This window comes from Xenopus laevis, chromosome 7L (assembly GCF_017654675.1).
Source record: "Xenopus laevis strain J_2021 chromosome 7L, Xenopus_laevis_v10.1, whole genome shotgun sequence".
Taxonomy (NCBI): Eukaryota; Metazoa; Chordata; class Amphibia; order Anura; family Pipidae; genus Xenopus; species Xenopus laevis.
Genome location: NC_054383.1, coordinates 30093309 through 30119080, shown reverse-complemented (window position 1 = coordinate 30119080; position 25772 = coordinate 30093309). Strand labels below are relative to the sequence as shown.

Sequence of the window (25772 nt, the reverse complement as noted above, 5' to 3'; positions counted from 1 at the left end):
GTAGAGAGGTTTTGCCAAGTTAAACAAAGAGAATATCAAAGGAAATTCAAATTGATACTGGATACCAATGAAGAAGTTCAAATCCAGAGTAAATTGTTCATAAGTGATGGGCGAATTTGTCCTGTTTTGCTGATAAATTTGCATTGAAGGCAATGGACGTCAAAATAAATTTGATGTGTGTCAATATTGACGCCTGAGACAATTTTTAGATGCGCGCCTATTTTGCCCAAATGCATTAAAGTCAATTGTCGTCCGAATAATTTTGACGTGCAACAATTTTTATGCACAGGACTATTCTAACGGGTGGATTTTGCTCCTGTGAATTTTCACTGCAGTTTCGCGAATTTATTCTCAGAAGAACTGCGGAAGTTTGCCGCACATTCACGCCTGCTGAATTTATTCGCCCATTAATATTGTTCATTTTAGGTTTTTTTTCATTAAAAAAATTGAGAGAATATGGAATCTGAGAAGTACATCATAAGGGGCAATGCTGGCACAATACCCGAAGTCTTTAGTTCCAAAAAAGTATGTTCATCCAAGTCTTCAATTGAGATGTACATGATTAGAATATTTATGTACAGAAATCATTTTGTGTTGTTTGCAAAGTATTATCCACAAAAGCCTCACTTTTGTAGAAACTATATATATACAGTATGTGTGATCAGTGTAGCCCAGAGCTACATTTGTCCTTGGTTTACCTGAAGATATTTCAGCTGAAGAATCGAATTGCTACAGCCCTGCCCTCGCTACCACGTTGGACTTACAATGATTTGTTGACACCAGCTCTATAAACGGGACAATGAGACATTTCTTAATGAGCTCCATTATGTTTTTGATTGCTTTTAAATCTAATAAGACGGGAGCAAATATTAGTTAAAAGTAATTTGCTTCTATAATTGAAAACATTCATCTAAGTATTACAGTCTTGTCATAAATCATATTTAAAACTTCATTGCCAGAGATGGATTTTTCCCAGCACAACATAAACGCACAACTGGCTGCTCGTGTTCTTCTTTAATATCACTTAAAAAGTTACCTTGACAGTTTAGAAGCCGCGCACTAGGAATAAAAATATTTCCCAAGTGGTAGAGTTTAAGGACATTTATTTACCTACTCAAGATGTTTGTCATTAAGATTCTGTCCCTATGGTTACATATGGACTTGTTTACCAAACTGTGGAATCGGGTTGTCATTGACCTATATTGCCTCATAATTTATTCTTCATACTGTAACCTGCTTCTCTTTAATTCACACCCCAGCAGATGTCCATGGTTAAAATACAGTATGATAATATGTTGAGATGAGATACCATGCCAGAACAATATATAAAGCTGTATTTGTCTGCTTAATCTTCCTTGTTTCAGCTTTACTCTCCCATCAATCACTGATGACTTTTTTTTTTTTTTTGATACATCCAGATATTCCAGACCCTCTGCGATATAAATAATATATGGAAACCAACTTTAGTCTGGGACTTGGTTTATTTTATTAATTTTCTTTTTAATTTTCGGCTTGAGTTTGTTGGGTTTTCTTCACCTTATAAAGGGACCCACTTACCAAAGAGTTAGAGTTGGAAAGGCTGAACTGTATCTTGAGTTTATTAGCATAGTTTTTTAATAGTATCTTTTTATTAAGTTTTCATTTAGTAAACAGGACATATAGAAGGGAGGCATAGAAGAGAAAGGAGAAAGAGACATGGAGGATATAGGTTGGAGTGTGCTTAAATAGTGTAGTGGGAGAGTCCAGCCAAGAAGTCCATATTTTTTCGAATTTCTGTTGGCAGCCTCTGCCCCAGCTGGGAATTTATAATTTTAATCCATTTTGAAAGAGTAGGTGGTGTTGGTCCCATCCAGTACAGGGCTACCGTTTTCCTGGCGTAAAACTGGAGTGATCTCATCAATAATCTGGAATGGGATCTGGGTACCAGAGTGTCTGTTATGCCCAGTAGGCAGGTAGTTGGGTTCAATACCTGCAGTAGTTTAAATTTGTCTGCTAAAAATTGCATTACCTTTCTCCAGAATTTCTGTACATCTAGACAGTACCACATTAGGGGGCCGATTCACAAAGGGTCGAATATCGAGGGTTAATTAACCCTCGATATTCGACTGGGAATTAAAATCCTTCGACTTCGAATATCGAAGTCGAAGGACTTTAGCGCAAATAGTGCAATCGAACGATCAAAGGATTTCTCCTTCGATCGAACGATAAAATCCTTCGAATCGAACGATTCGAAGGATTTTAATCCAACGATCGAAGGAATATCCTTCGATCAAAAAAACTTAGGAAAGCCTATGGGGACCTTCCCCATAGGCTAACATTGAGTTCGGTAGCTTTTAGATGGCGAACTAGGGGGTCGAAGTTTTTTCTTAAAGAGACAGTACTTCGACTAGCGAATGGTCGAACGATTTTTATTTCGAATAGTTTGATTCGAAGTCGTAGTCGAAGGTCGTAGTAGCCCATTCGATGGTCGAAGTAGCCCAAAAAACACTTCGAAATTCAAAGTTTTTTTACTTCGAATCCTTCACTCGAAGTTAGTGAATCGGCCCCCTAGATGTATGAAGTCAGCATCTGGTGAGTTGCAGAGAGGGCATCTGGAATGTTTTAAGCGACCCATAAATTGATGTTTTTTCTGTGTCAAGTATGTTTGCGGAACAATTTTAAATTGAATGAGCCTGTCTCTTGTGATTATTAGAGGGAGATAAAGGCTGTCCTCTATCTCTTCCCAGTCATCGGGTTCCATCTGGCATTGCTAGGCCTAGTTGGTTATAGGGGTGTGCAGTGTCTTTCTGGCCACTGTTGGAGTTTTTTTGGGCCCACACAAACTCGGCTTGTGTGGGGTCTATTGTTTGCAAAATAGATTTTGGTAAATAACTTGGCAAGATGTTAAAGAAATATAAGAATTTAGGAAGCAATATCATGTTGCATATGTTGATTCGACCATTTTGGGTTAAAGGTAGGGTGGGCCATGGTGCCAGTGTATAAGAGGTTGTATATAGAGAGAGATAAATTTGGTGGGGTCTTTATATATTAGAATTCCTAGATATTAAAGGTGTCTTATTAGCATCATTTTTAATATAAATTGGGTTATGTACTAAAATCTGAATTTATCTCATAACTCCCATGCCCAATTTTAGCTTATTTATTAATGAAAAAACTTGATTAAGTCCGAACATGAAAAAATTTGAGTGAAAACCCGAATCACATGAATTTTTCAGGCTTTTTCCCGAAGTGCTCAAATTTTTAGGGTTTTTTTTTCCCTAATTGCTTGAATTTTTCGAGTTTTTGCCAAAAAACCCCAAAAAAGTCAGATTTCAGGCTGCAACCAGCACAGACCATGGAAACTTCATTCAGATAGGCGCCTCTCCCATTGACTTGACAGGACCGCGACAGTTTTCTGAGGTGGCAGATTTTCAGATTCTGGCCTTTTGCAGCATTGGGGTATAATAAATCTTGAAAAATTTAAAAAAAATTTTAGTTTTCTAGTGAAAAAAATTATAATTTTTTCGAGATTTTAACACTTGAAAGTTAATCAATAACCCCCTAAATATTTTGTTAGAGACCGAATCATCATTTATTAAGAAACTGATCATAGTAGTTGCCATGTACTTAAGTTCACCAAAGTGCTGGTTCCTACAACGTCCTGAGACAACCAAAGAGCCTTAGAGTAAGTGCACTAAGAAAAGTGATCAGTACAAATTCTGTAATTTCTGCTAAAACATGAAACTAGTGCACAGTGGTGTACCTAGAAGTTATTGGGCCATACCCAAGGCCCCCAAAATGTGTGAATAAGACATTTATTGATAAACATATTATGAAAATGACTATTATGGGAGATGGCCTTTCCATAATTAGGAGATTTCTGGATAAAGGGTTTCCGGATAATGGATCCCATACCTGTACTAAAATTAAAAAAAGGGCAAGTCAAATGATGCACTTATTTTCTCTGCGTATGGTACTGTGAGATGAATGCTTTTAATACAACAACTGTTTTAGCCGTCTTCGGAGTGATCCAAGCCAAAAAAAAAAGAAATGAGATTCTCTAATTGCATGCTCGGCTTAGTCTTCTGGGCAACAGCATGCAATATTCCTGTTCGATATTATGACCGAGAGTCTGAAAGTCTTGAGGAGTCAGATCTATTTTAGAGAGTTAATTGAACTGGAAGCAGTGGGCATGATAAATCTATAATATAATGTATTGGCCTGGAGGCTTCAGGAATTAGATCTCATTAGTCATTATGTCGTTCATCAAACGGAATCTCAGGGTATCACAAGGATCTTTACTTGAGTGCAATGCAGTATTAACACTGATAGTTCTAAACATACATATTTATTGGTGTTATATATTTTTTCTTTACAGGAGGGCGTGGTATCGCTGTTGGACCAATTGTCAGCTCTGCTGCCTCGGATATCTTCTGTGACAATGAGAATGGGCCAAATTTTCTCTTTCAAAACAAAGGAGATGGAACCTTTGTGGATATAGCATCTAGCTCAGGTGAGGATCTTTGTATGAGAATTAAAATTAAAACATCTGCATTTGTTACTGGGATACCTATCTACCCTACATAAACACAATACAATGCAGCTCATCCCATTTTTTATTGGGTGCACGCCGGTGGGGCTTGTAATACATACAACATAACTTAACTCCAGCACTCTGATATTTAGCCCCCAGGGAAAAATTTGGATTATTTGGATAATTCGGAGCTTTCAGGATATTGGGTTTCCGGATAAGGGATCTTATACCTGTACAAAGTATGCATAAGCTGACGTGCCCCGTCAAGGCAGTGTCCATGCGTCAGTCCTAACTAAGTGAAAAAAAGAGTATATTATCTTTGGGGGGAGAAAGACCATATCCGCTTTTCTTTTTATTCTCTTTATTTAGATTAATCTCTTCCAAAGACGCCATTAGGCTGGGGTTGGGAGTGCAAATATTGACGAGAGAGCCACCTCCCTATAATACAGAAACACACTAGAATGCAGCTCATCCCATTCTTTATTGGGTGCACATAGGTGTGGCTTGTACATACTACACAACCTAACCCCAGCACTGTATGTATGTGTATATATATATATATATAAATGTTCTGAAAGTACCTGCACTCCTTCCTTGTTAGTCAGAGGTGGGTGCTTGGTCAATCAAGGCATATCATCTTTAAAGTGGACCAACACACCAATTTTTCAATCAAAGAAAAGTTTATTCAAACATCACTAAAATACAATTTTGTATTAAGTACCCACATAACCACTTGCATTTATCCTTAATAAAGGTCCTAATGTGGGCTGAAATGTTGGACACGTGAGTGATGTTTGAATAAACTTTTCTTTGATTGAAAATTTAGTGTGCTGGTCCACTTTGAAGATTATATATATATATATATATATATATATATATATATCCATACAAAAAAGCCGCACTCCTAGGTCTTTTGTAGAAAAAAGGAAAAATTTTATTAATTCAACGTTTCGGCAACCACACGTGTGCCGTCTTCAGGAAGGTGAACAATACAAAATGGTGATCGTGCTTATAAAGGGGTTAAAATGGCGCCAATTAGTCATGGATGACGTCATCGCTGGGTGTCAAACTTGTCAAAATCCCATCAGTGTAAAAAATTATTACAATCAGGCTCCCACTATTAGCATAGGAGCACATGTGTTAATGTAACATCATTTAACAAGGTGGCCAAGAAGATAGTGACAAAATAAACATTCTGTCTAGTGAATCCCTCATCAGTGAACATCAATAGCGATGTCAGTGCCTTGGTGTGAATAAAAGCAAGGAAGACATATAGCCCGTGTGCCGTCTTCCTGAAGACGGCACACGTGTGGTTGCCGAAACGTTGAATTAATAAAATTTTTCCTTTTTTCTACAAAAGACCTAGGAGTGCGGCTTTTTTGTATGGATACTATCTTTCTTTAACCGGCACCCAGGCGGTTGGCTATTGGGTTAAGAGTGCACTGGTTTGTGGATGTTTATATATATATATATATATATATATATATATATATATATATATATATATATATATATATATATATATATATATATATATATATATATATATATACACACACAGTTAGGTCCATAAATATTTGGGCAGAGATTACTTTTTTTTCTAATTTTGGTTCTGTACACTACCACAATGAATTTTCAATGAAACAACTCAGATGCAGTTGAACTGCAGACTTTCAGCTTTAATTCAGTGGGTTGAACTCTGAGGTGTTCAGAGACACTGTCTGCTCAAATCCAGCTAAATGCAGTCAAATTGATTGGGAGGTGTTTCATAATACAGATGGACAATGACCCAAAACATACAGCCAAAGCAACCCAGGAGTTTATTAAAGCAAAGAAGAAGAATATTCTTGAATGGCCAAGTCAGTATGTATGTATATTTTTATTTGTAAAGCGCTCCTTGAGGGCAAAGCACTGTACAACAAAACAATAAATTAGTAGTAACAAACAAGGGGTCATTAGAATACAATTCACAAAAATATAAAATATAATTACAATGCAGATTAAGTGCTCAGTGTCAAGGAAACAAAAGGCTAGAGGACCCTACCCCGTAGGGCTTACAGTCTAAATGGGATGGTAACATACAGACACAATTCAGAGGGGTATTAAGGTGCTGTGAGTTACAGTTTGTTACACTGTTCTATAAGTGCCAGTTCAGGTGTTATCCAGGTGCTCCCAGAGGTAGTCTTTGAGTTTTGTTTTAAAAACATTGAAGGAGGATTCTCTCCTGAGAGATTCAGGAATGGCATTCCAAATATAAGGAGTCGCAAGAGAGAATCAGTCACCTGTTCTGAACCCAATTGAGCTGCATTTCACTTGTTGAAGACTAAACTTCAGACAGAAAGGCCCACAAACAAACAGTAACTAAAAGCTGCTGCAGTAAAGACCTGGCAGAGCATTAAAAATGAGGAAACCCAGAATCTGGTGATGTCCATGAGTTCAAGACTTCAGGTTGTCATTGCCAGCAAAGGGTTTTCAACCAAGTATAAGAAACGAACATTTTATTTTCAGTTTTTTAACATGTCCAATTACTTTTGAGCCCCTGAAATTAAGTGATTGTGTTAAAAAAAAAGGCTTAAGTTCCTCACATTTTTATGCAATCTTTTTGTTGATCCCACTGAATTAAAGCTGAAAGGCTGCTGCTCAACTGCATCTGAGTTGTTTTTATTTAAAATTCATTGTGGTAACGTACAGAACCAAAATGAGAAAAATGTTGTGCTTATAATAACATACATGCTTTGCTTTCTATGACTAGTTGGGTAGACAGTCTTATACTTTAGTTAAAACATATAAACATATTGATGAGGCCATCAGGATTTCACATTTTGTTGCACTTTGTCCAGATACCATTGTTGAGTGCTAAATCCTGCCTCTAGATGGTACTAAAGTGCAAATTTTTCAGTACATTGCTTCCGATGGATGCACTCTTTGCACTCTAGCATCACCTAGAGGCAGGATTTAGTACTTACAAATGTGAAAGCCCTATAGCTTTATCTATAGCATGCAAGGGGCAGTGTACAAAGCCCTTTGTTTTTTGTGTTTTACATGTTGCACCATGGATTGCTCCTTGAGGCACAGCACTTTGCCCTCCTAAAATGAAGGGTAAAAGGCTGCACCTTATTCTGAATTTTGCACTGCCAGTGTTTAGAAGTACGGGTATGGGACCTGTTATCCTGAATGCTCAGGACCAGGGGAATTCCGGATAATGGTCTTTCTGTAATTTGGATCTCCATACCTTAAGTCTACTAAAAATTAATTTAAACATTATTTAAACATAATAGGATTGTTTTTGCCTCCAATAAGGATCTTAGTTGGAATCAAGTACAAGGTACTGTTTTATTATTACAGAGAAAAAGGAAATACATTTTAAAAATGTTAATAATTTCATTAAAATTGAGTCTATAGGAGATTGCCTTTCTGTTATTCAGAGCTTTCTGGATAATGTGTTTTTCTGGATAAGGGGGGGCAATCTATACCTGTGCCTGGGACAGTGCAATCAGCCCTGAAGTGCAAATGATTGTGCAATAGGCAGAGCAGTTTGCTGGTTTTCTGTACTTGGTAGAGATTCTAGAGGGGAGGCATTTCTTCTATTAAATAATGATAAAAAGTCTGACATTGGTCATAAAAGGATTGTAAAACGTAAGGGATTTACAATTTGGATTTTGGGGATTAGAATTCTGCTATCCATTGTATTCCGCCACTCTAATCAACCTCATTATGGATTATAATAATCGTTTATTATTCAACAGTAAAATAGCTAGCATTGTCAATTATCCCAGTGTAGAAAAGTAGAACGTGGGAATTTTTTACGCTATGTTGTCAATACAGTTATGTCATTCAAATAAAATCGCAATTCCCATTAGATTGTAGATCAGAAGCCATGCGCCAAGGAAAATGAGTTTGACTGATCAACTGGTATAAATGTCATGTTTCGTTATACATGGGACATCATACAATTAAGGCAGCGTACGTTCCAATTAAATGATCTGTAATGTCTCAGACAAATCTATTAGAAGCTGTGGCCTCTGCATATTGCTTCTTAGCGTGCGAAGGAACATTTTTTTTTCAAACCTGTAAATTTGTATGGTTAAAAAACGTGTCGTTTTCCGCTATTAGGGAAGGTGGATAGTTCAAAGCTGTCTTGCTATAAAAGCAAATTACAATAGCAATATGGAATTTAAAATTACTAATCATCTTTTATGGCACAAACAGAGCTATAAAACTGAATACGAACCAGACTCAATTAATTGTGATTTTCATGTGGGACTTGGGGATTGCGAGGGTTCATTTTCTTTAAAATCTATTTATTGCTAAAACACAGATGAAAATCTAAAAATAGGCCGGGGGCTGGAGACTTTCCATGGTTTTTAACTGGTGTAAATTATGAGGGCTTGGGAAGGAGGAGGATGCGATGGCGGAACGGTAGCCGTGTGCTAGTTAATAATTTAAGCGCATTAGAAGAGGTGATATGTCGGAGAGAAGGGAGAATGATAGCGGGTGGCGATGCAGTAATAACAGCAGAGAGATATATGTTTTTAAAATTATATTTAATGATAGATCATAATTGCCAAGGTCATGGATGCATTAGACAAATCTGTAGATTGTCAGGGGACCTTCAGGGTTGCTGTAGCAGCATTATATTCTTCACATTACTTTGCCGCTAAAAGTACTTATTACAGTACTAATTAATGGAACTCACTGAAATGGCAGTTGCGGGCATTTATTAACTGAGTCGGATTATTATAAGAGACAATTTATGGCCCCATTCTTTCTCTAATGTGTCCACCCCCGCCAGGTATATTCCAGTTGTAAACATTGTTCTTCTTGTAATTACACTACTCTAAGGGAATTGTAACAAGTATATGTATAGTGTGTCATGTGGTTGTATGGTGACTTTAGAGCACACAAATCTGTCCTCAACCAGTCAAAGACAAAATGATCCATTCCAGTGGAGTAACTAAATTTCGCTTGGCCCCACAGCAAATGATCTTTTAGACCCCTAAAATGTCTACAGTAGTGATGGGCGAATTAGAGGCGTTTCGCTTCACCGAAAAGCAAGCAATTAGCTAGGCAAAAACTCAGTTGTTATTATTATTCTTTATTTATATAATACTGATATATTTTGCACTTTACAGAAATAACACATCATTCATATCAGTCTCTGCCCAAGTGGAGCTTACAATTGAAGGTCCCAATTAGTAATGGACAAAAATTTGCGAAACAAATTGTAGTCAATGGACGTCAAAATAATTAGGACGTGCGTCAAAAATTTACTTGAGCGACAATTTTTATACGTCCATCGATTTTGTCCAAACGCATTAAAGTCAATGGGCGTCCGAATAATTTTGACTCGCGACAATTTTTTTTGTCACGGTGGATTTTTCGCCAGCCAACATTGCAATGCAGACATAGGAAAATCACTGTAGGGGTAATTTACAATGCACCCGTGGTGTGCAAAGTACAAAAAGAAGCTGGAAGGAGCAGAGCACAGTTTACCCTGAGGCGTAAGTGCTTCTTAAATAAGCACTAAGGGGCACATACTTGTTCCCCTAAGTGCTCAATTAATTGCCCCCAGGGTAAAATACATGACCCCCTACAAACTGATAGTGCCCAAGATTGGATCAAACGGAGAACCACAAAAGTATAAGACAGTAGTACTAACTAGGGATGCACTGAATCCACTATTTTGGGATTCAGCCGAACCTCTGAATTCTTTGTAAAAGAATCGCCCAAATATCAAGTCAAATTTGCATATGCAAATCAGGGACGGGAAGGGAAAAAGAGAACCGTGCACACAGCTTACAGATTTTTTTACTTCCTTATTTTGTGACAAAAAGTCATGTGATTTTGAGGATTTGGACTCGGTTCAACCAGGCACGAGGATTTGGCCTAATCCTGCTGATATAAAACGAATAATGAACAGTATCCTGGATTAAGTGCATCCCTAGTATTAACCACTGCACCATTGTGCTGCCCAGTCCTGCTCTTCATACAAATTGAGGCTGCTTTGATAGTGAGTGGAATCTATTTTTGGTACACACTTGCAGCTTAAAGTCAAGTGGATGGTGTTGGAGGAGATTACCTGTTTGCTGTATTTATATTACCCGGGCCAATGTACAGCATCATCAGGTACCCCTTGGCTACAAAGATGGAAAGAAAGCTGAATTTGGGAGAATAAACAATAATCATGGCACCCAAGCTATGCATTGCACACAGGTGCTATATTACACAAACACATGTCTATTATCACTAATTTATGATGTATGTCCTAGATAACCATAAAGCATTTGTTAGGCCAACAAAGGGATACAGCATTTATATTGTATATATACCAATATTCCTTATTTTGATCATCTTCATAGAGGTTTACTATTCAAAAAGTGGGACATTGGTCAAACGTAGTAACCTGTTTATCATTTTAGGACCAAGACTGATCTTTGCTTACCTATTTCACGAGGAATGGCTTTGCCTTGCATGGACTCCATTATTTTCTTCCATGTCTGTGATATCCTGCCTGGCACTGGGTCGATCATGTGTAATTTATTTTTTTTGTAGCCTCTTCATCATTACCTAGCCCCATTGCTAGAACATAGATATATTAAGCCTTCTTAAGAGTTTTAAAGAGCCGCAGTAACGCAGTGTTTAACGTCATAAGCATTTTTGGCAAATTGGATGGAAATACCTTTCAAAGGGACACCTACATTCCTTGTGATACAAGTTGATTTATTGACCCACCAATGAAATAAATGATGAAGGCTTGTTACTGTATTTAAAAAGTTTTAGTCTCTTTGTATATCTTGCCCCATGATCATGTATGAATACTGGCTACAAATGCTGAAGGACCCATCCAATCATGCTTGTTGGTATCGGAAATGCCCAACTAGATTAGTAAATCACTTATTAAATTCAGTATAATATATGGAGATTAATATATGTATGTGAGAATGTTGAGTTCTCCTCGAGCCATACTACATCCTTCACTGCTCTGTGGATTGGCTTAATGGCTTTGTGCATCTCTTTCCTTCATAAGTACCAATTAAGGTTCTTATACTTATTTATTTGCTTTAATACTGGTTTATGTTCTCCTATTTTTTTCCGGTTCAGTATAAAGTGGTACCAGTAGACTGCACCTCACATTAAGTACACAGCAGACTTTAGGACATGTCAGTGGACTTATTAGAATGCAAATGGAAAACTTATTACAGAGATAACGGTTGGAAAACATGCTGTTTGCAACGATGCGAGATGACAGCAAATTCCAGCTAATTTGTACATTGTGTCAATCCATTAACACGTTTATAGTGTGTGAATTTCATTGTACTTTTAGTGAAGTTGGGATGCTAAAATAATTGCAGGCGGTTGTGAAAAAAGGCTTTTAATTCATAAAAAAATGTGGTTGATGGGATGTAAGTGACATCTTGTAAAGAAGCCCAGGCATTTAGTTAGAACAGATGTATTTACTGCTGATGCAGTAAATGTTTAAATGAGTCCTCAGATATATTTCCAGCATATCTTACCTCTCAACTGTCTATACTTAGGAAGGACAGTTCTAATTTGCATGCCTGGTATTCAAGTAATGGTATTTCAGTAGATCAGGGGGGTGTCTGAGGAGGATACTGTATATTCTCTGTGTTATAGTGTTACTGTATCTTGAAGGTGCATTCATAAGTGGAAATCAATGAGTATTTGTCTATGTGGATAACATTTATTGAGGATAATTAGTCTTATTAACAATGGATCACATTTTGTTGGCCAGTAGCATAAAGGACATGTAAAGCCTACATTTTCCTACCATTTATATGAACTGGGCACTTCTCCCCTCCCCCACCCAAATGGCATTATTTGTACTGCATATACTCCCTCCATTTGCCAGCATCATTACATTTCCCTAAAACAAATAGCTTTCACCCCGGGGCCATTTTCCTTCTGACACATCTTCAGTGCATTTATATCTGCAACCAGCACATATGCAATGTAAAGATCATGCAATTAAAGAATGCAGGCTAACACAGGCAGAATTTACTATGATGACAAGTCCTGCTTGGATTGAGCAATGTAATGGTTACTCTGAGCTCAGGAGAGAGGGTTAGGAGGAAAAAAAAGGATCAGACAGCTAGAGTTTCTATGGCAGCCAGCAATGTCGTCTCTTCATTGGCTGCAATACTGGAGGGTGTATTTATTAAACTTAATTAGATTAGACTTAAAGGAGAATTCAACCCATGCAGGATGCTGCCACTTAGCAGAGTGATTTGTCTAAACTGGAAAACTGGGCAGCAAACTGGAAAATGAGGTTCAATGTTGATAAATGCAAGGTTATGCACTTTGGCAAAAATAATATAAATGCAAGTTATACACTAAATGGCAGTGTGTTGGGAGTTTCCTTAAATGAGAAGGATCTAGGGGTCTTTGTAGATAACACGTTGTCTAATTCTGGGCAGTGTCATTCTGTGGCTACTAAAGCAAATAAAGTTCTGTCTTGCATAAAAAAGGGCATTAACTCAAGGGATGAAAACATAATTATGCCTCTTTATAGGTCCCTGGTGAGGCCTCATCTGGAGTTGCAGTTCAGTTTTGGACTCCAGTCCTTAAGAGGGATATAAATGAGCTGGAGAGAGTGTAGAGACGTGCAACTAAATTGGTTAGAGGGACGGAAGACTTAAATTATGACGGTAGACTGTCAAGGTTGGGGTTGTTTTCTCTGGAAAAAAGGCGCTTACGAGGGGACATGATTACACTTTACAAGTACATTAGAGGACATTATAGACAAATGGCACGGGACCTTTTTACCCATAAAGAGGATCACCGTACCAGAGGCCACCCCTTTAGACTAGAAGAAAAGAACTTTCATTTGAAGCAACGTAGGGGGTTCTTCACAGTCAGAACAGTGAGGTTGTGGAATGCACTGCCGGGTGATGTTGTGATGCTGATTCAGTAAATGCCTTTAAGAATGGCTTGGATGATTTTTTGGACAGACATAATATCCAAGGCTATTCTGATACTAAGCTCTATAGTTAGTATAGGTATGGGTATATAGAATTTAATTAAAAGTAGGGATGGGTGTATGTATGGATGCTGGGTTTTCATTTGGAGGGGTTGAACTTGATGGACTTTGTCTTTTTTCAACCCAATTTAACTATGTAACTATGTAACCCATGGTTTAAAAAAACCCTACACTGGGTAGACCCTCCTCTCGGGCAAATGCCCCTAACTTTTAACTCACCCCTCACAGCAGATTCAGGCCTCAGAGTTCACGGCAGCCATCTTCTTCTTCTCCGGTTATCTTCGTGTATTGACATAATTTTCGGCGCATGCGCAGTTGGAGTAAACTTCTGGTCCCGAACAACTGTGCATGTGCCGAAAATGATGCTGCCGACCACAGCACAACTTCTGAAATAGTTCAAAGAAAGAAGATGGCGCCCGTGATCTCCCGTGGGCCAGAATCTGCACGGAGGAGTAAGTAAAAAATTACAGGTAGGTTGGCGAGGAGGTGGGAGGGGGGTCTACCCAGGGTAGGGGGGGGTTTATTACGGGTTGAATTCTCCTTTAAGAACAACTGAGCATGCCAACAGCCAACAGCCTAAGGAAATTCTTGAGGTAGGGGGATGAGTGGGTTAGAGAAGCAGAAGGAATTCTAAGTGATGCTGCAGCCTTACTGTTAACTTTTGAATAACCAGAGTGGCAGGTATTTAGAAATTTCAAAGAGGCTCTTCAGTTTTTTTGTGGGGGAGGTACATGCCCTTTAAAGGAGAACTAAATCCTAATAATGAATGCCTAAAAATTGCATATTTTACAGTTTATACTGAACTTATAGCCCAATTGTAAAGTTTCAGCTTCTCAATAGTAGCAATGATCCAGGACTTTGAACTTATCACATGGGGTCACCATCTTGGAAAGTGTCTGCGACACTCACATGCTCAGTGGGCTCTGAGCAGCTGTTGAGAAGCTAAGCTTAGGGGTTGTCGCAAATTATCAAGCAGAAAATGAGGTTGGCCTGTAATATAAGGTGATGTTACAAGGCTGATTATTAATTGATTATTAATTGTCCTGGTTTCTATATTAATTACTAATCAGCATTATATTGTGACAGCAGAAAAGAATATGGGGAGCTACTGGGGCATCTTTGGAGACATATCTTCAATACTAAAGCTAGATTCATCTCACCCCCGTGTTCATGGCGCAGATCTCGGACAAAACTCGGACAGCAGTATTGAATGCAAAATTCAGGCTTTATTTCATACACACAGGTGAAAGATTGAGCGGTGGGTATGCACGCTGACTTACGCGTTTCTTGCCGGATCCACCTGCACTTCCTCAGAGTCAGTGGATATCACATGACTCTAGAGTTAAATAGCAACAGTATCAGACATCAGTGCTCTTAAACACAGGTGTAGTCTAATTAATCAAAGACCAATGTGCATTTCTCATATATCGTCTGGAATTGTGACAACACTAAACAAAAACTTAAAACATTACTTGATAGGACCATATTCTTCGCATTATTTATACAATAGACTACAATAACCAGCGTTATAAATGTCCTATTATGGTAGTTAATCAAATAAATATATTGGTTATACAATCGTGATGTTTATATAAAGCCTGTTATTTAAATAAACCTTTTGTGTTCACATATAAAAACATTAGTGAGACATATATGAAAAAATTAAAAACGATATCTATTCTCTTTAGAGGACTGGTTGGTAATTCATATTCAATTGTATCAATTCATATAACATTTTATATATTGTGACAATATGTTTCTATTCGTAACCAGTTGCAACTTTTAAACTGTTGCTTTGTATCTAGTTTCATGTTTTGAGCAGGTATAGTGTAATAAAAGATATTGATTTGGTCATATTTTGAACTGTTTCAATTCATTATTTTATTTCACTAAATTTAATATTATTGTTTTTTATTTTTTATTTTTTATATATTATATTCCATATTTTTGCATTTGTTATTGTTTTTTCTATAAATATATCTATTTGTATCCGTATAATAAACAGTTCATATTTTGTTAATATTACTCTGATTTGATATCACAAACAGGTAAGTCCATATTTTGTTTATCCTTTTATATATACTTAATCTAATTGATCCATCTCTCATAATACAATAGCTATAGCATATATTGTCTAATTCATAATGAAATCGCTAAAAACAAGATGTGATTCTATGTAAGTATAATTATAGATTTTGGGAGCACTTCAATTCTATAGTTTTATCTTGTTCCAGCAAATGTTAATTTATCCCTTTTTCCGTATACATTTAAGGCTGACTGTTACTAATTATAATATTACATACAGTTTGTTGTTATTATAAAAAATTATTATAAAAAAGTTGATCATCTTAAGAAATATTTCACATCCGCTTCTTTATTAAGACCCTTAGGTTTAACTGTATTCAATGTCAATATCCAATAGAATTCTCTCTTAGAAAGTATATCCTCTATATCTCCATTTCTCTTATTGAGTCTTATCACTTCTATCACTTGAAACGTTACATAATGTTCATTAGCCTGATGTTTATCTATTACATGTTCTGCTACTGCAGATGAGATATCTCTTCTATTGATACACGCTAAATGTTCTAAAACTCTATCTTTAAATCTCCTAGTAGTTTTGCCTACATATTATTGTCCACACTTGCAGGTGGCTAGGTATATCACATTCACAGTTCTGCAGTTAGCATACATCCTATTTTTATAAATTTTACTTGTATTCGTACTTTTAAATTGATCTGATCTATTAATGAATCGACAACATTTACATATGTTGGCCCCACACTTGTAAGTGCCCAAAGTTTTCATCCAATTCTCCTTGTTCTCTTTGTTAATATCGGGTAACATACTAGGTACTAATTTGTCTCTCAAATTTGGACAACGTCTATATACTATCTGTGGTTTCTCTAATTGCATGGAGGATAGAATAGGGTCTCTCTGAAGTAGTGACCAATGTTTATAAATTATTTTCTGTATCTGTTTTGCCTCCATACTATATGTAGTTATAAATCTTATCTTTCCATCATTTTGTTGTAATCTGGGATGTTTTGATGTCTTAAGTAAATCAGCTCTATTTTTTCTGATCGCATTCTCATAGGCTTGTTTGACACAATCAATTTCATACCCCCTGGATATAAGTCTGTCCCATAGTTCCATAGATCTCTGATGAAAGATGTCCCAAGTGGCACAGTTTCGTCTGAGTCGGACGAACTGGCCAGTCGGTACACCTCTCAGCAAAGACTCTGGATGACTACTATTCCTGTGTAACAATGAATTTCTACTTATGGACTTTCTGTATACATCAGTGAAAATACATGAGTTATTAGTTTTAAATTGTATGTCCAAGAAATCCATTGTTAGTTTGTCCCTCTTATATGTAAAGCGTATATTGTTGTTATTATCATTGCAATATTGTACAAACTTCTCCAATAGTTGGTCGCCTCCCAGATTATAATCAAGTCATCGATATAGCGATGGTAATTTATAATATTTTTCCTGTACGGGTTATTGTCTGTTAGAATGTAATGTGTTTCGAACCACCCCATAAAGAGGTTGGCATACGAGGGGGCAAATTTTGCCCCCATCGCTGTGCCACGCCTCTGTAAATAGTAGTAACCATCGAACATAAAATAATTATGTCTTAACAGATAATCCACTGCATCCACTATATATTGATTCTGTTTGGGAGTGTAAAGTTTCAACTCTCTTAACCAAAATTGCAAAGCATGTAATCCATTATTATGTAATATGGATGAATATAATGCTGAGACATCCATTGTGACCCAGGTGTAGTCTTCCTTCCATTCAATGTCTGTCAATTTACTAATTGCATCTCCACTATCCTTCAAATATGAAGGTAAACCGACCACCATAGGTTGTATCAGTTTATCAACATATTCACTCAATTTTTCATTAAGTGATCCAATGCCTGCAATTATTGGACGTCCCTGGGGTTTAAGCGGGTCCTTATGTACCTTAGGGAAGGTATGAAAAATAGGAATCTTGGGACATTCTACCCTTAAATATTGTAATTCATTGTCATTAAGTATACCCTCAGTTCTGCCATGCTGTAAGAAATCAAATAATTTCTTTTGAAAGAGTAGTGTAGGGTCACTATCCAATTTACCATAATTGTCCAGATCATCAAGTTGTTGTTTTATATCAGACATATAGTATTCTCGATTCAAGATGACTATAGAGCCCCCTTTGTCCGAGTTTCTTATTACTATATTATTATTAGTTTTCAAAGATTCTATTGCTTGGTATTCTTGTTTGCTTAAATTGTTCATACCTGAAATTTTATGTTCGTCAAATAATGTATGCAAATCTGTGATTACCAGGTCATAGAATCTTTCCACAAAGGGTCCCTGATGCGTCGTGGGATTAAAATGTGATCTCACTTTTAGATCTGTATGTATTATTCCAGTATTAGAGTTAATCTCTGCAAAGCAACAGTTTAAAAGTTGCAACTGGTTACGAATAGAAACATATTGTCACAATATATAAAATGTTATATGAATTGATACAATTGAATATGAATTACCAACCAGTCCTCTAAAGAGAATAGATATCGTTTTTAATTTTTTCATATATGTCTCACTAATGTTTTTATATGTGAACACAAAAGGTTTATTTAAATAACAGGCTTTATATAAACATCACGATTGTATAACCAATATATTTATTTGATTAACTACCATAATAGGACATTTATAACGCTGGTTATTGTAGTCTATTGTATAAATAATGCGAAGAATATGGTCCTATCAAGTAATGTTTTAAGTTTTTGTTTAGTGTTGTCACAATTCCAGACGATATATGAGAAATGCACATTGGTCTTTGATTAATTAGACTACACCTGTGTTTAAGAGCACTGATGTCTGATACTGTTGCTATTTAACTCTAGAGTCATGTGATATCCACTGACTGAGGAAGTGCAGGTGGATCCGGCAAGAAACGCGTAAGTCAGCGTGCATACCCACCGCTCAATCTTTCACCTGTGTGTATGAAATAAAGCCTGAATTTTGCATTCAATACTGCTGTCCGAGTTTTGTCCGAGATCTGCGCCATGAACACGGGGGTGAGATGAATCTAGCAGTTGAATACCGGCACGAAGTAACCGGCATCCCGTGAAGGCTGCGACTGGACGGACACAGTTATTCCGGGTGAGCTCCGATGCGAACCGCATCTCTTTTCCTTATTTACGTTTACTTCAATACTAAAGGCCTGTAGTTGCCTTTGGCTTGTACAGAAGCACAAAACATTATTTACAACATTTCTAGTTACTTCTTTAGTTAAGCTTTAGTTCTCCTTTAAAAGGTGCCATTTGATACCCAATGAGTTACAGGGTTATAATGCAAAATATGAGCATACGCTCTTTTGCAGTATTTCAGGTTCTTCATTAAAATTTGTCAGGACTGAGCAACAAACCCCCATCCCATCAAAAAATCAATCACAGGAATTCATGCACACCAGTTGACCTTTTGCAGATACGCTAGCAATGTGACTGCTTAAAGGTCAGTTAGGGTGAGATTTGTGGCGAATAATTATTTGCTGTCCTACACGTTCTTAGATCTATGGAGTTAAACTGTACTATTTTCATGAGCTAAGGGGGGCCTGACCAAATGCTGGATATTAAGGGGGACCGTGAACTAAAAAGATTTGGCAACCACTGCTCTATGGTTTACTCTATGGTGCTTTGTATTTAAAAGGCCTCTGTGCATGTATCAATTTCTCTTATGGAATCCTCCTTTAGACAAAGAAGAACCTATGTGACAAGTTTACAAGGATACAAAAAACAAATTGTGACATTCCCTTTTAAGGGCAAGTCAACCCCAACATAAACATTTGCCTAAAAAAAAAAAAACAGAATTCTAAGCAGCTTTGCAAAATAAAATAAATTCACTGCAACTTGTCTGTGGTGTTTAAGTTATGTGTATATGTTTTGCTATTGAAAGCAGTTTTTGTCCCTTTCTATTCTCTGCCCTATTGGCTCTGACTGTTGATACAATGTAAGACTAACCACCTGATTAACAGACCTGTCTTTGCTGGGAATAGGGTTGCCACCTTTCCATACGGCGGATACCGGGCATGGGGGCGGGGTCGTGACATCAGGGGGTGGGGCCTTGACATAGATGGGGGTGACTATGGGGCATGTTTACTAACATTGGAGATATATCTGGAGAGATTTCTGGAGACGTTGCCCATAGCAACCATTCAGATCTTTGCTTTTGTTTTTTTAACTTATTGGTGGCAGTTTAAATCTAATTGCTGATTGGTTGCCATGGGCAACATCTCCAAAAATCTCTCCAGATGTTTATCTCCAATGTTGGTAAATATGCCCCTAGGTATCAGGGGGCGGGGCTATGACACAGCGATTGGTCGATCACCGTGTCAGTCAAGGGAATCCTGCCCGGTTTTCCTTATTTGGAAAACTGAGCTGAAAGTTTTCACCCGGGCAGCCCTTCAAAATACCGGGCTGTCCGGGTCAAAACCGGACAGGTGGCAACTCTAGCTGGGAAACTAAGGGGGTTATTTACTAAAATCCAAATTTATCTCATATTTTATTTTAAAAAACCATTACCAAACTCCCATGTTCAATATGACCTTATTTATGAATAAAATAACCCAAATTAATCAGATCTTGGAAAAACCCAATAAAATCAAGCTAAAAACCTGATTTGCTCTAGTTTTTCTGGCTTTTTTCCTGAATCTATCGATTTTTTTAGAGTATTTCCCAGAACACCCTAAAAAAAAGTCGGATTTTGGGGCTAAACCCAGTGCAGACCATGATAACGTCAAACTGAGATAGGTGCCTCTCCCATTGACTTATACAGGACTTCGCCAGGTCTGAGATGGCGGATTATTGCATTTTGGCCTTTTGCAGCATCGAGGTATAATATATCTGGAAAAATTAGAGCTTTTTAATCCTATTACCTTTCTATGCACTTTGGGGAAAAAACATATTTCATGCAACAAAATTTTTTTTTAATATATTAATTCAATTATCTAATTTTTACCTTGCTCCTTCCCTTCCTTTGAACTTGACATTCTTTACTGCTTCTTCTGCCTAAAATCCCGCTGGGATAAAATAAATAGGAACTGTATATAATAGAGCTTTGAATTAGGGGAGTTAAATTAATAGAAGTGACATAAAAATAAGAAATGAATAATTTTCTTTGCTATCCAGTACATGCCTCTGATCAATTATGATCCCAGTATGCACTTTTTTCATTGTACCACCGCATTTATGAATCAGCCTGACAGGTCTGTTTGTATAGAAACACCCACTTTTTTAATGTTCACCAAATAAATGATACAGTATGTTCTAATGCACTCAGAAGCAGTCAGTGTATTCATTTTATTTTGGCTTTGTAGAAAAGTTATATATATGTTTGCCAGAGTGAAGTCTCTTGAGGGAGCTCTAGGAAATGACTGATTAAAATCATATAGGTCATACTTCAAAAAAAAAAAAAAAAAAATGTAATGCAGCTTTTCATTAAAATCCCATTTCCCTCAGTAATGTGTTATTTTAAAGAAAAAACACTTTTCTGGTTGTGTTTGTAGTAAACATAGGAAATGGGTAGTTTTTGAAGTAATACTGTGACTGAAGGCAAGGTTGAAATAAAGCAAAATGTACGTAGAGATGGAAAGCGAGTGTACTCCTCGGCACTGGTAATTGAAAGCCAGAATGATGGCAGGGGCTTAACAAGACTTGTCATGAGCACATTCATCAAACAAACAGATGCAGAAGGACTTTTGCCCCCATTATTGTGGTTAACAGCAGGTGACTTCCTTTCAAGGTGAGAGAAAACTTGTCTTCTCAGGAAGCCAGATAGTACTCTTTAACTTATATATATATCATGATGTCCTTACAATATTTCCATTGGTTTTCTTGTATTCGCAGACTTCTGCTAACACATTGCTATGCCGTTTTCTATTTTAACAACTTCAAATGTTTTAACGCTGAAAAAGAGACCCAGGGATTAAATAAATATATTGAAATTAAAGTACATAGAGAAAAAATGTCGAGGGTCAGTAGTAGTTCTACAGCTGCAACACACACAGACCGTTTACCTATATACTTTTACCTTGTTAAAGGAACAATTCAGAGTAAAAATAAAAACTGTGTAAATATATATGCTGTAAAAAACATATTTCTAATATAGTTAGTTAGCCAAAAATGTAATCTGTAAAGGCTGGAGTGAGAGGATGTCTAATATAACAGAACAGAACACAACTTCCTGCTTTTCAGCTCTCTAACTCTGAGTTATGGAGGGCCACATGGGACATACAGTAACTGTTCAGTGAGTTTGCAATTGATCCTCAGCATGCAGCTCAGATTCAAAAGCAACAGTTATGATCCATGTCACCCCCTCAAGTCTCTGATTGGTTACTGTCTGGTAACCAATCAGCGGAAACCAAAAGAGCTGAAAAGCAGAAGTAATGTTCTGGATATTATGTTACACATCCAGTCACTCCAGCCTTTAAACATTACATTTTTGGCTAACTGACAATATTGATTTTTTTTTATTTTGCACAGCCCATCTATTTACCCAGTTTTTATTGTTATGCTGAACAATACCTTTAAAGGGAAAAAAAACATATAGCTTTCCTATAATCTTCATTTCCATTAAAAAATAACCATTCTCTACCCACCCCACATTTACAGTTCTGAGTTCTGATTCTACCTGTGCTGTTCTTCCCTGCATTTACCCTCTTCCATGAGCCATGCTGCTTATAAATAATATTTAGACTGAACTTCTGCCCCGGCACTGTTAAATTATAGAGTGGGAGAGCTTGTTTTTTATATGGCTGCAAGGCATAAAGGCCAGGGTGAGAAACAAGACTCTTGCTCCATGAATAAGCATTGTGTGGGGGTGGCAGTTTAATCTGAAGATTTCAAAATTGCTTAGGAGCAGCACCCTTTTAACATACTTAAGAGCAGCACCTTTTGGCAGGCTCCTGTAAGAGATAGAGTGCATCTTAAAACAAAATGTGATGTAAGCCTTAAAATAAGGACAAAAGCAGCAAACTGGACCCCCAGTGGGGTTGTACCAAATGGCAGGAGCCTTGTCTACTTACCCCTAGTTCTGGCCCTATTGTAAATAGTTGCTTGTGTAGTTTAAGAGCAATAAAGGTAGAACAAAATAGATATGCTGTATTTTTCCATTATTTTGCCACGTTAAGTACACTTAAATGTTTTGATTTTTTTGTAACAAACCCTACTACTGGAGGCCTATGCATTTCTTATCTGCCAGAGTCAATATATTGGTTTTTGCTATATTGCCACTGTCATACAATAGTCTGATGTGACACTAATAATGACTGTGCATGACTCAAGTCCTGTTAGCTTCAATGACATTAAATGCTGCCTAAGCTGAATGGGTCACTGTTTTAAATGGAAAGCAAGCACCTCCATTTAGTCAGAGCTGAGCAAGCTCAATATTATCTACTATCCAAAAATCTAGCTAGATATGCTGCTGGGAGTTCAAAGCATGGCACACAGGCAATTATATAGAAGTGAGAGACAGCACTAACTCAGAAGATGAAATCACGAAGGACAAATACATTTATATAGACTTTACTTAGACATGCACTCAGTGGTGTAACTAGATATTTCTGGGCCCCACATTATTTTTCAGGCCCCCAAAATGTCTAGAGGTTGACTTGTTTTACTAATATTTATTGAAACTGTATATGAATTAGGGCCTCATGGGGCCCCTACACCTCCTGGGCCCCTCTGCAACCGCAGGGTCTGCTTCCTCTATAGTTACGCCCCTGCATGCACTTTATTGTGCTACATATATATATATATATAGTAGAGAGTCATTAAATGAGAACGAAACCCTAAACATGAAAATGGCTAAAAATGTAATATTTAATGAACTTATTGCACCAGCTTAACGTTTCAGCTTCTCAATAGCAGCAATGATCCAGGACTTCAAACTTGTCACAGGGGGTCACCATCTTGGAAAGTGTCTGTGACACTCACATGCTCAGTGGGCTCTGAGCAGCTGTTGAGAAGCTAAGCTTAGGGGTTGTTACAAATTATCAAGCAGAAAATGAGGTTATCCTGTAACATAAGCTGATGATACAGGGCTGATTATTACATTTTGATGCTAATTGCACTGGTTTCTGTGCTGCCATCTATTATCTGTATTAATTAATAATCTTAACAGTCTTATATTGTGACATTTATTACTGGTTTTCTTTTTCTTCCATACTTAACAGCAGGTGACTTTACTGTAGGTTTGACTCAATGCAGGACACTGTAACGCTTCTTTAACTTCTACATTTCTATTGATTGCTGCTTCTTTTATGTTTCTGTTCTTTGTTATATTTCTGTATGTTTGTCAGCTGATGTGAGCCTTTATTTTGTTTCGTTTTGCAAGGTTTTTACTTTACACATCATTTTTATATTTGGTAAACACCAGTGGTGTAATGATTTAATCAGTGTTCTCAAACCAGTGGCTTGTGAGCTACATGTTACTCACCAAACCCTTGGATGTTGCTCCCAGTGGCCTCAAAGCAGGTGCTTATTTTTGAATTCCTAGCTTGGAGACAAGTTTTGGATGTATAAAAAACAAGAGTACTGCCAAACAGAGCCTCCTGTGGGCTGCCAGTCCACAAAGGGGTTCCCAAATAACCAAACACAGTCCTTATTTGGCACTTCCTGGAACTATTTCCTGCTTGTATTGATCCCGGTTTTTTGTTTACATTTGAATGTTGCTCACCGTTAAAAAAAAAAGGTTGGCGACCCCAGATCTAAAGGGATCACAGAGCTCCCTATGTACAGCATTCAGCAATATATTCTTATGGTATATTTTCAAGCAATTGGCTTTAATGTGTTTTATTCTTTTTTTTAATTTCTTTTACAGGGGTGGATGATGTTTATCAACATGGACGAGGCGTAGCCCTTGCTGATTTTAATAGAGATGGAAAAGTAGATATTGTGTACGGAAACTGGAATGGACCCCATCGTCTCTTCTTACAGATGCATACTAACGGAAAGGTTCGCTTTCGGGTAAGCATAAAGCTACAAAAGATGACTTAAAAGATATTTTTAGATGATGGTCAGCACAATTATTAGTCATTAAAAGTGTCCGTTATTGCAACAGTGAGGGGTCAGAGGGTCAGCCTGTTGATCAAAAGGAAAGCTGAAGGACATACAGAGCTTTCCTTCTTTCCTTGCTAATGGTATAATCATTACTTGGATGTAAAAGTGAAATTATTTGAGAAATTCGTTCACTGAGTTCCTACATTCCTTGGAAACTCCTACGTAGCAGCTCCAGGCATACCACTCAGAATAGACGTGCGAAGGAGTACATGGGCATAATGAAATTGAACATTTGCATGTAAAAAATGTTTTTATTAGATCCAGAGGAAATGTCTTCTATTAAAATATATTCTGAAATTCAGTTCCTTGGCTATTTTACTGTTCTCTCTTCTCATTTTTCTCTCCAGTAGAATTATGTACCAGGGGTTAGGTGGGGCCATTGCTTTAAGACACTTTAATAATAACACTTAGGAATAACTTGTGCATAAATAATGGATTAAGCACTGACATTGTGAATTGTATGGTGTGCTGTTGCAGAGTTAATAATATTATAACAATTAAGTCAACCATAACAGCCTTAGCATTTATTTCTGAGTTGCCTCCGATGCTGCCTTTGTAGATGTACGTGATATATATGTGTGATACATAAAGCTTATGTACATGAATAGGATCTATTATCCTGAATGCTTGGGACCAGGGGTTTTCCGGGTTATTGATCTTCCTGTAATTTGAATCACCATACCTTACTAAAAATCATTTAGACATGAAATAAACCCAATAGGATTGTTTTGCCACAAATCCGGTTCCATTCAGCTTAGTCGCCATCAAGTACAAGGCACTGTTTTACTATTACAGAGAAAAGGGAAATCACTCTTAAAAATTTAAATTATCTTCTTAAAATGGAGTCTATGGGAGATGGACTTCTTGTAATTCAAAGCTTTCAAAATATCGGGTATGTAGGGGCTAGTAGGTTGTCCAAGTGACCCCTACTATTTTTCCAGGGCTATTGGGATCAAGATTGGGACCCCTACTTAAACACCTTAAATCCCTGTCTAAACAAATATGTTATAATGACCACCCCTTCTATCTACCCATATCTCTTAATGCCTGTGCATTGCATTGTGCAATGGACTGCTAACATTGATGTTTTTCCAATAATGTTAAAAGATGCAATGTGCATATGGGCTCTCTGCAACTCCTGT

The 25772-nt window shown here is 37.1% G+C and overlaps 1 protein-coding gene across 4 annotated transcripts in view; it reads left to right on the top strand.

Moving 5' to 3' along the window:
• The window catches only part of LOC108696168 (cartilage acidic protein 1), a 363333-nt gene that overhangs the window by 257837 nt on the left and 79724 nt on the right, over positions 1-25772 (top strand). For all 4 annotated transcript variants that reach the window (XM_041568725.1, XM_041568726.1, XM_041568727.1 and 1 more), the window contains exons 6-7: positions 4358-4492; positions 24392-24537. In XM_041568725.1, coding sequence (XP_041424659.1) covers positions 4358-4492; positions 24392-24537 — 281 coding nt within the window. The remainder of the gene's footprint in view (positions 1-4357; positions 4493-24391; positions 24538-25772) is intronic.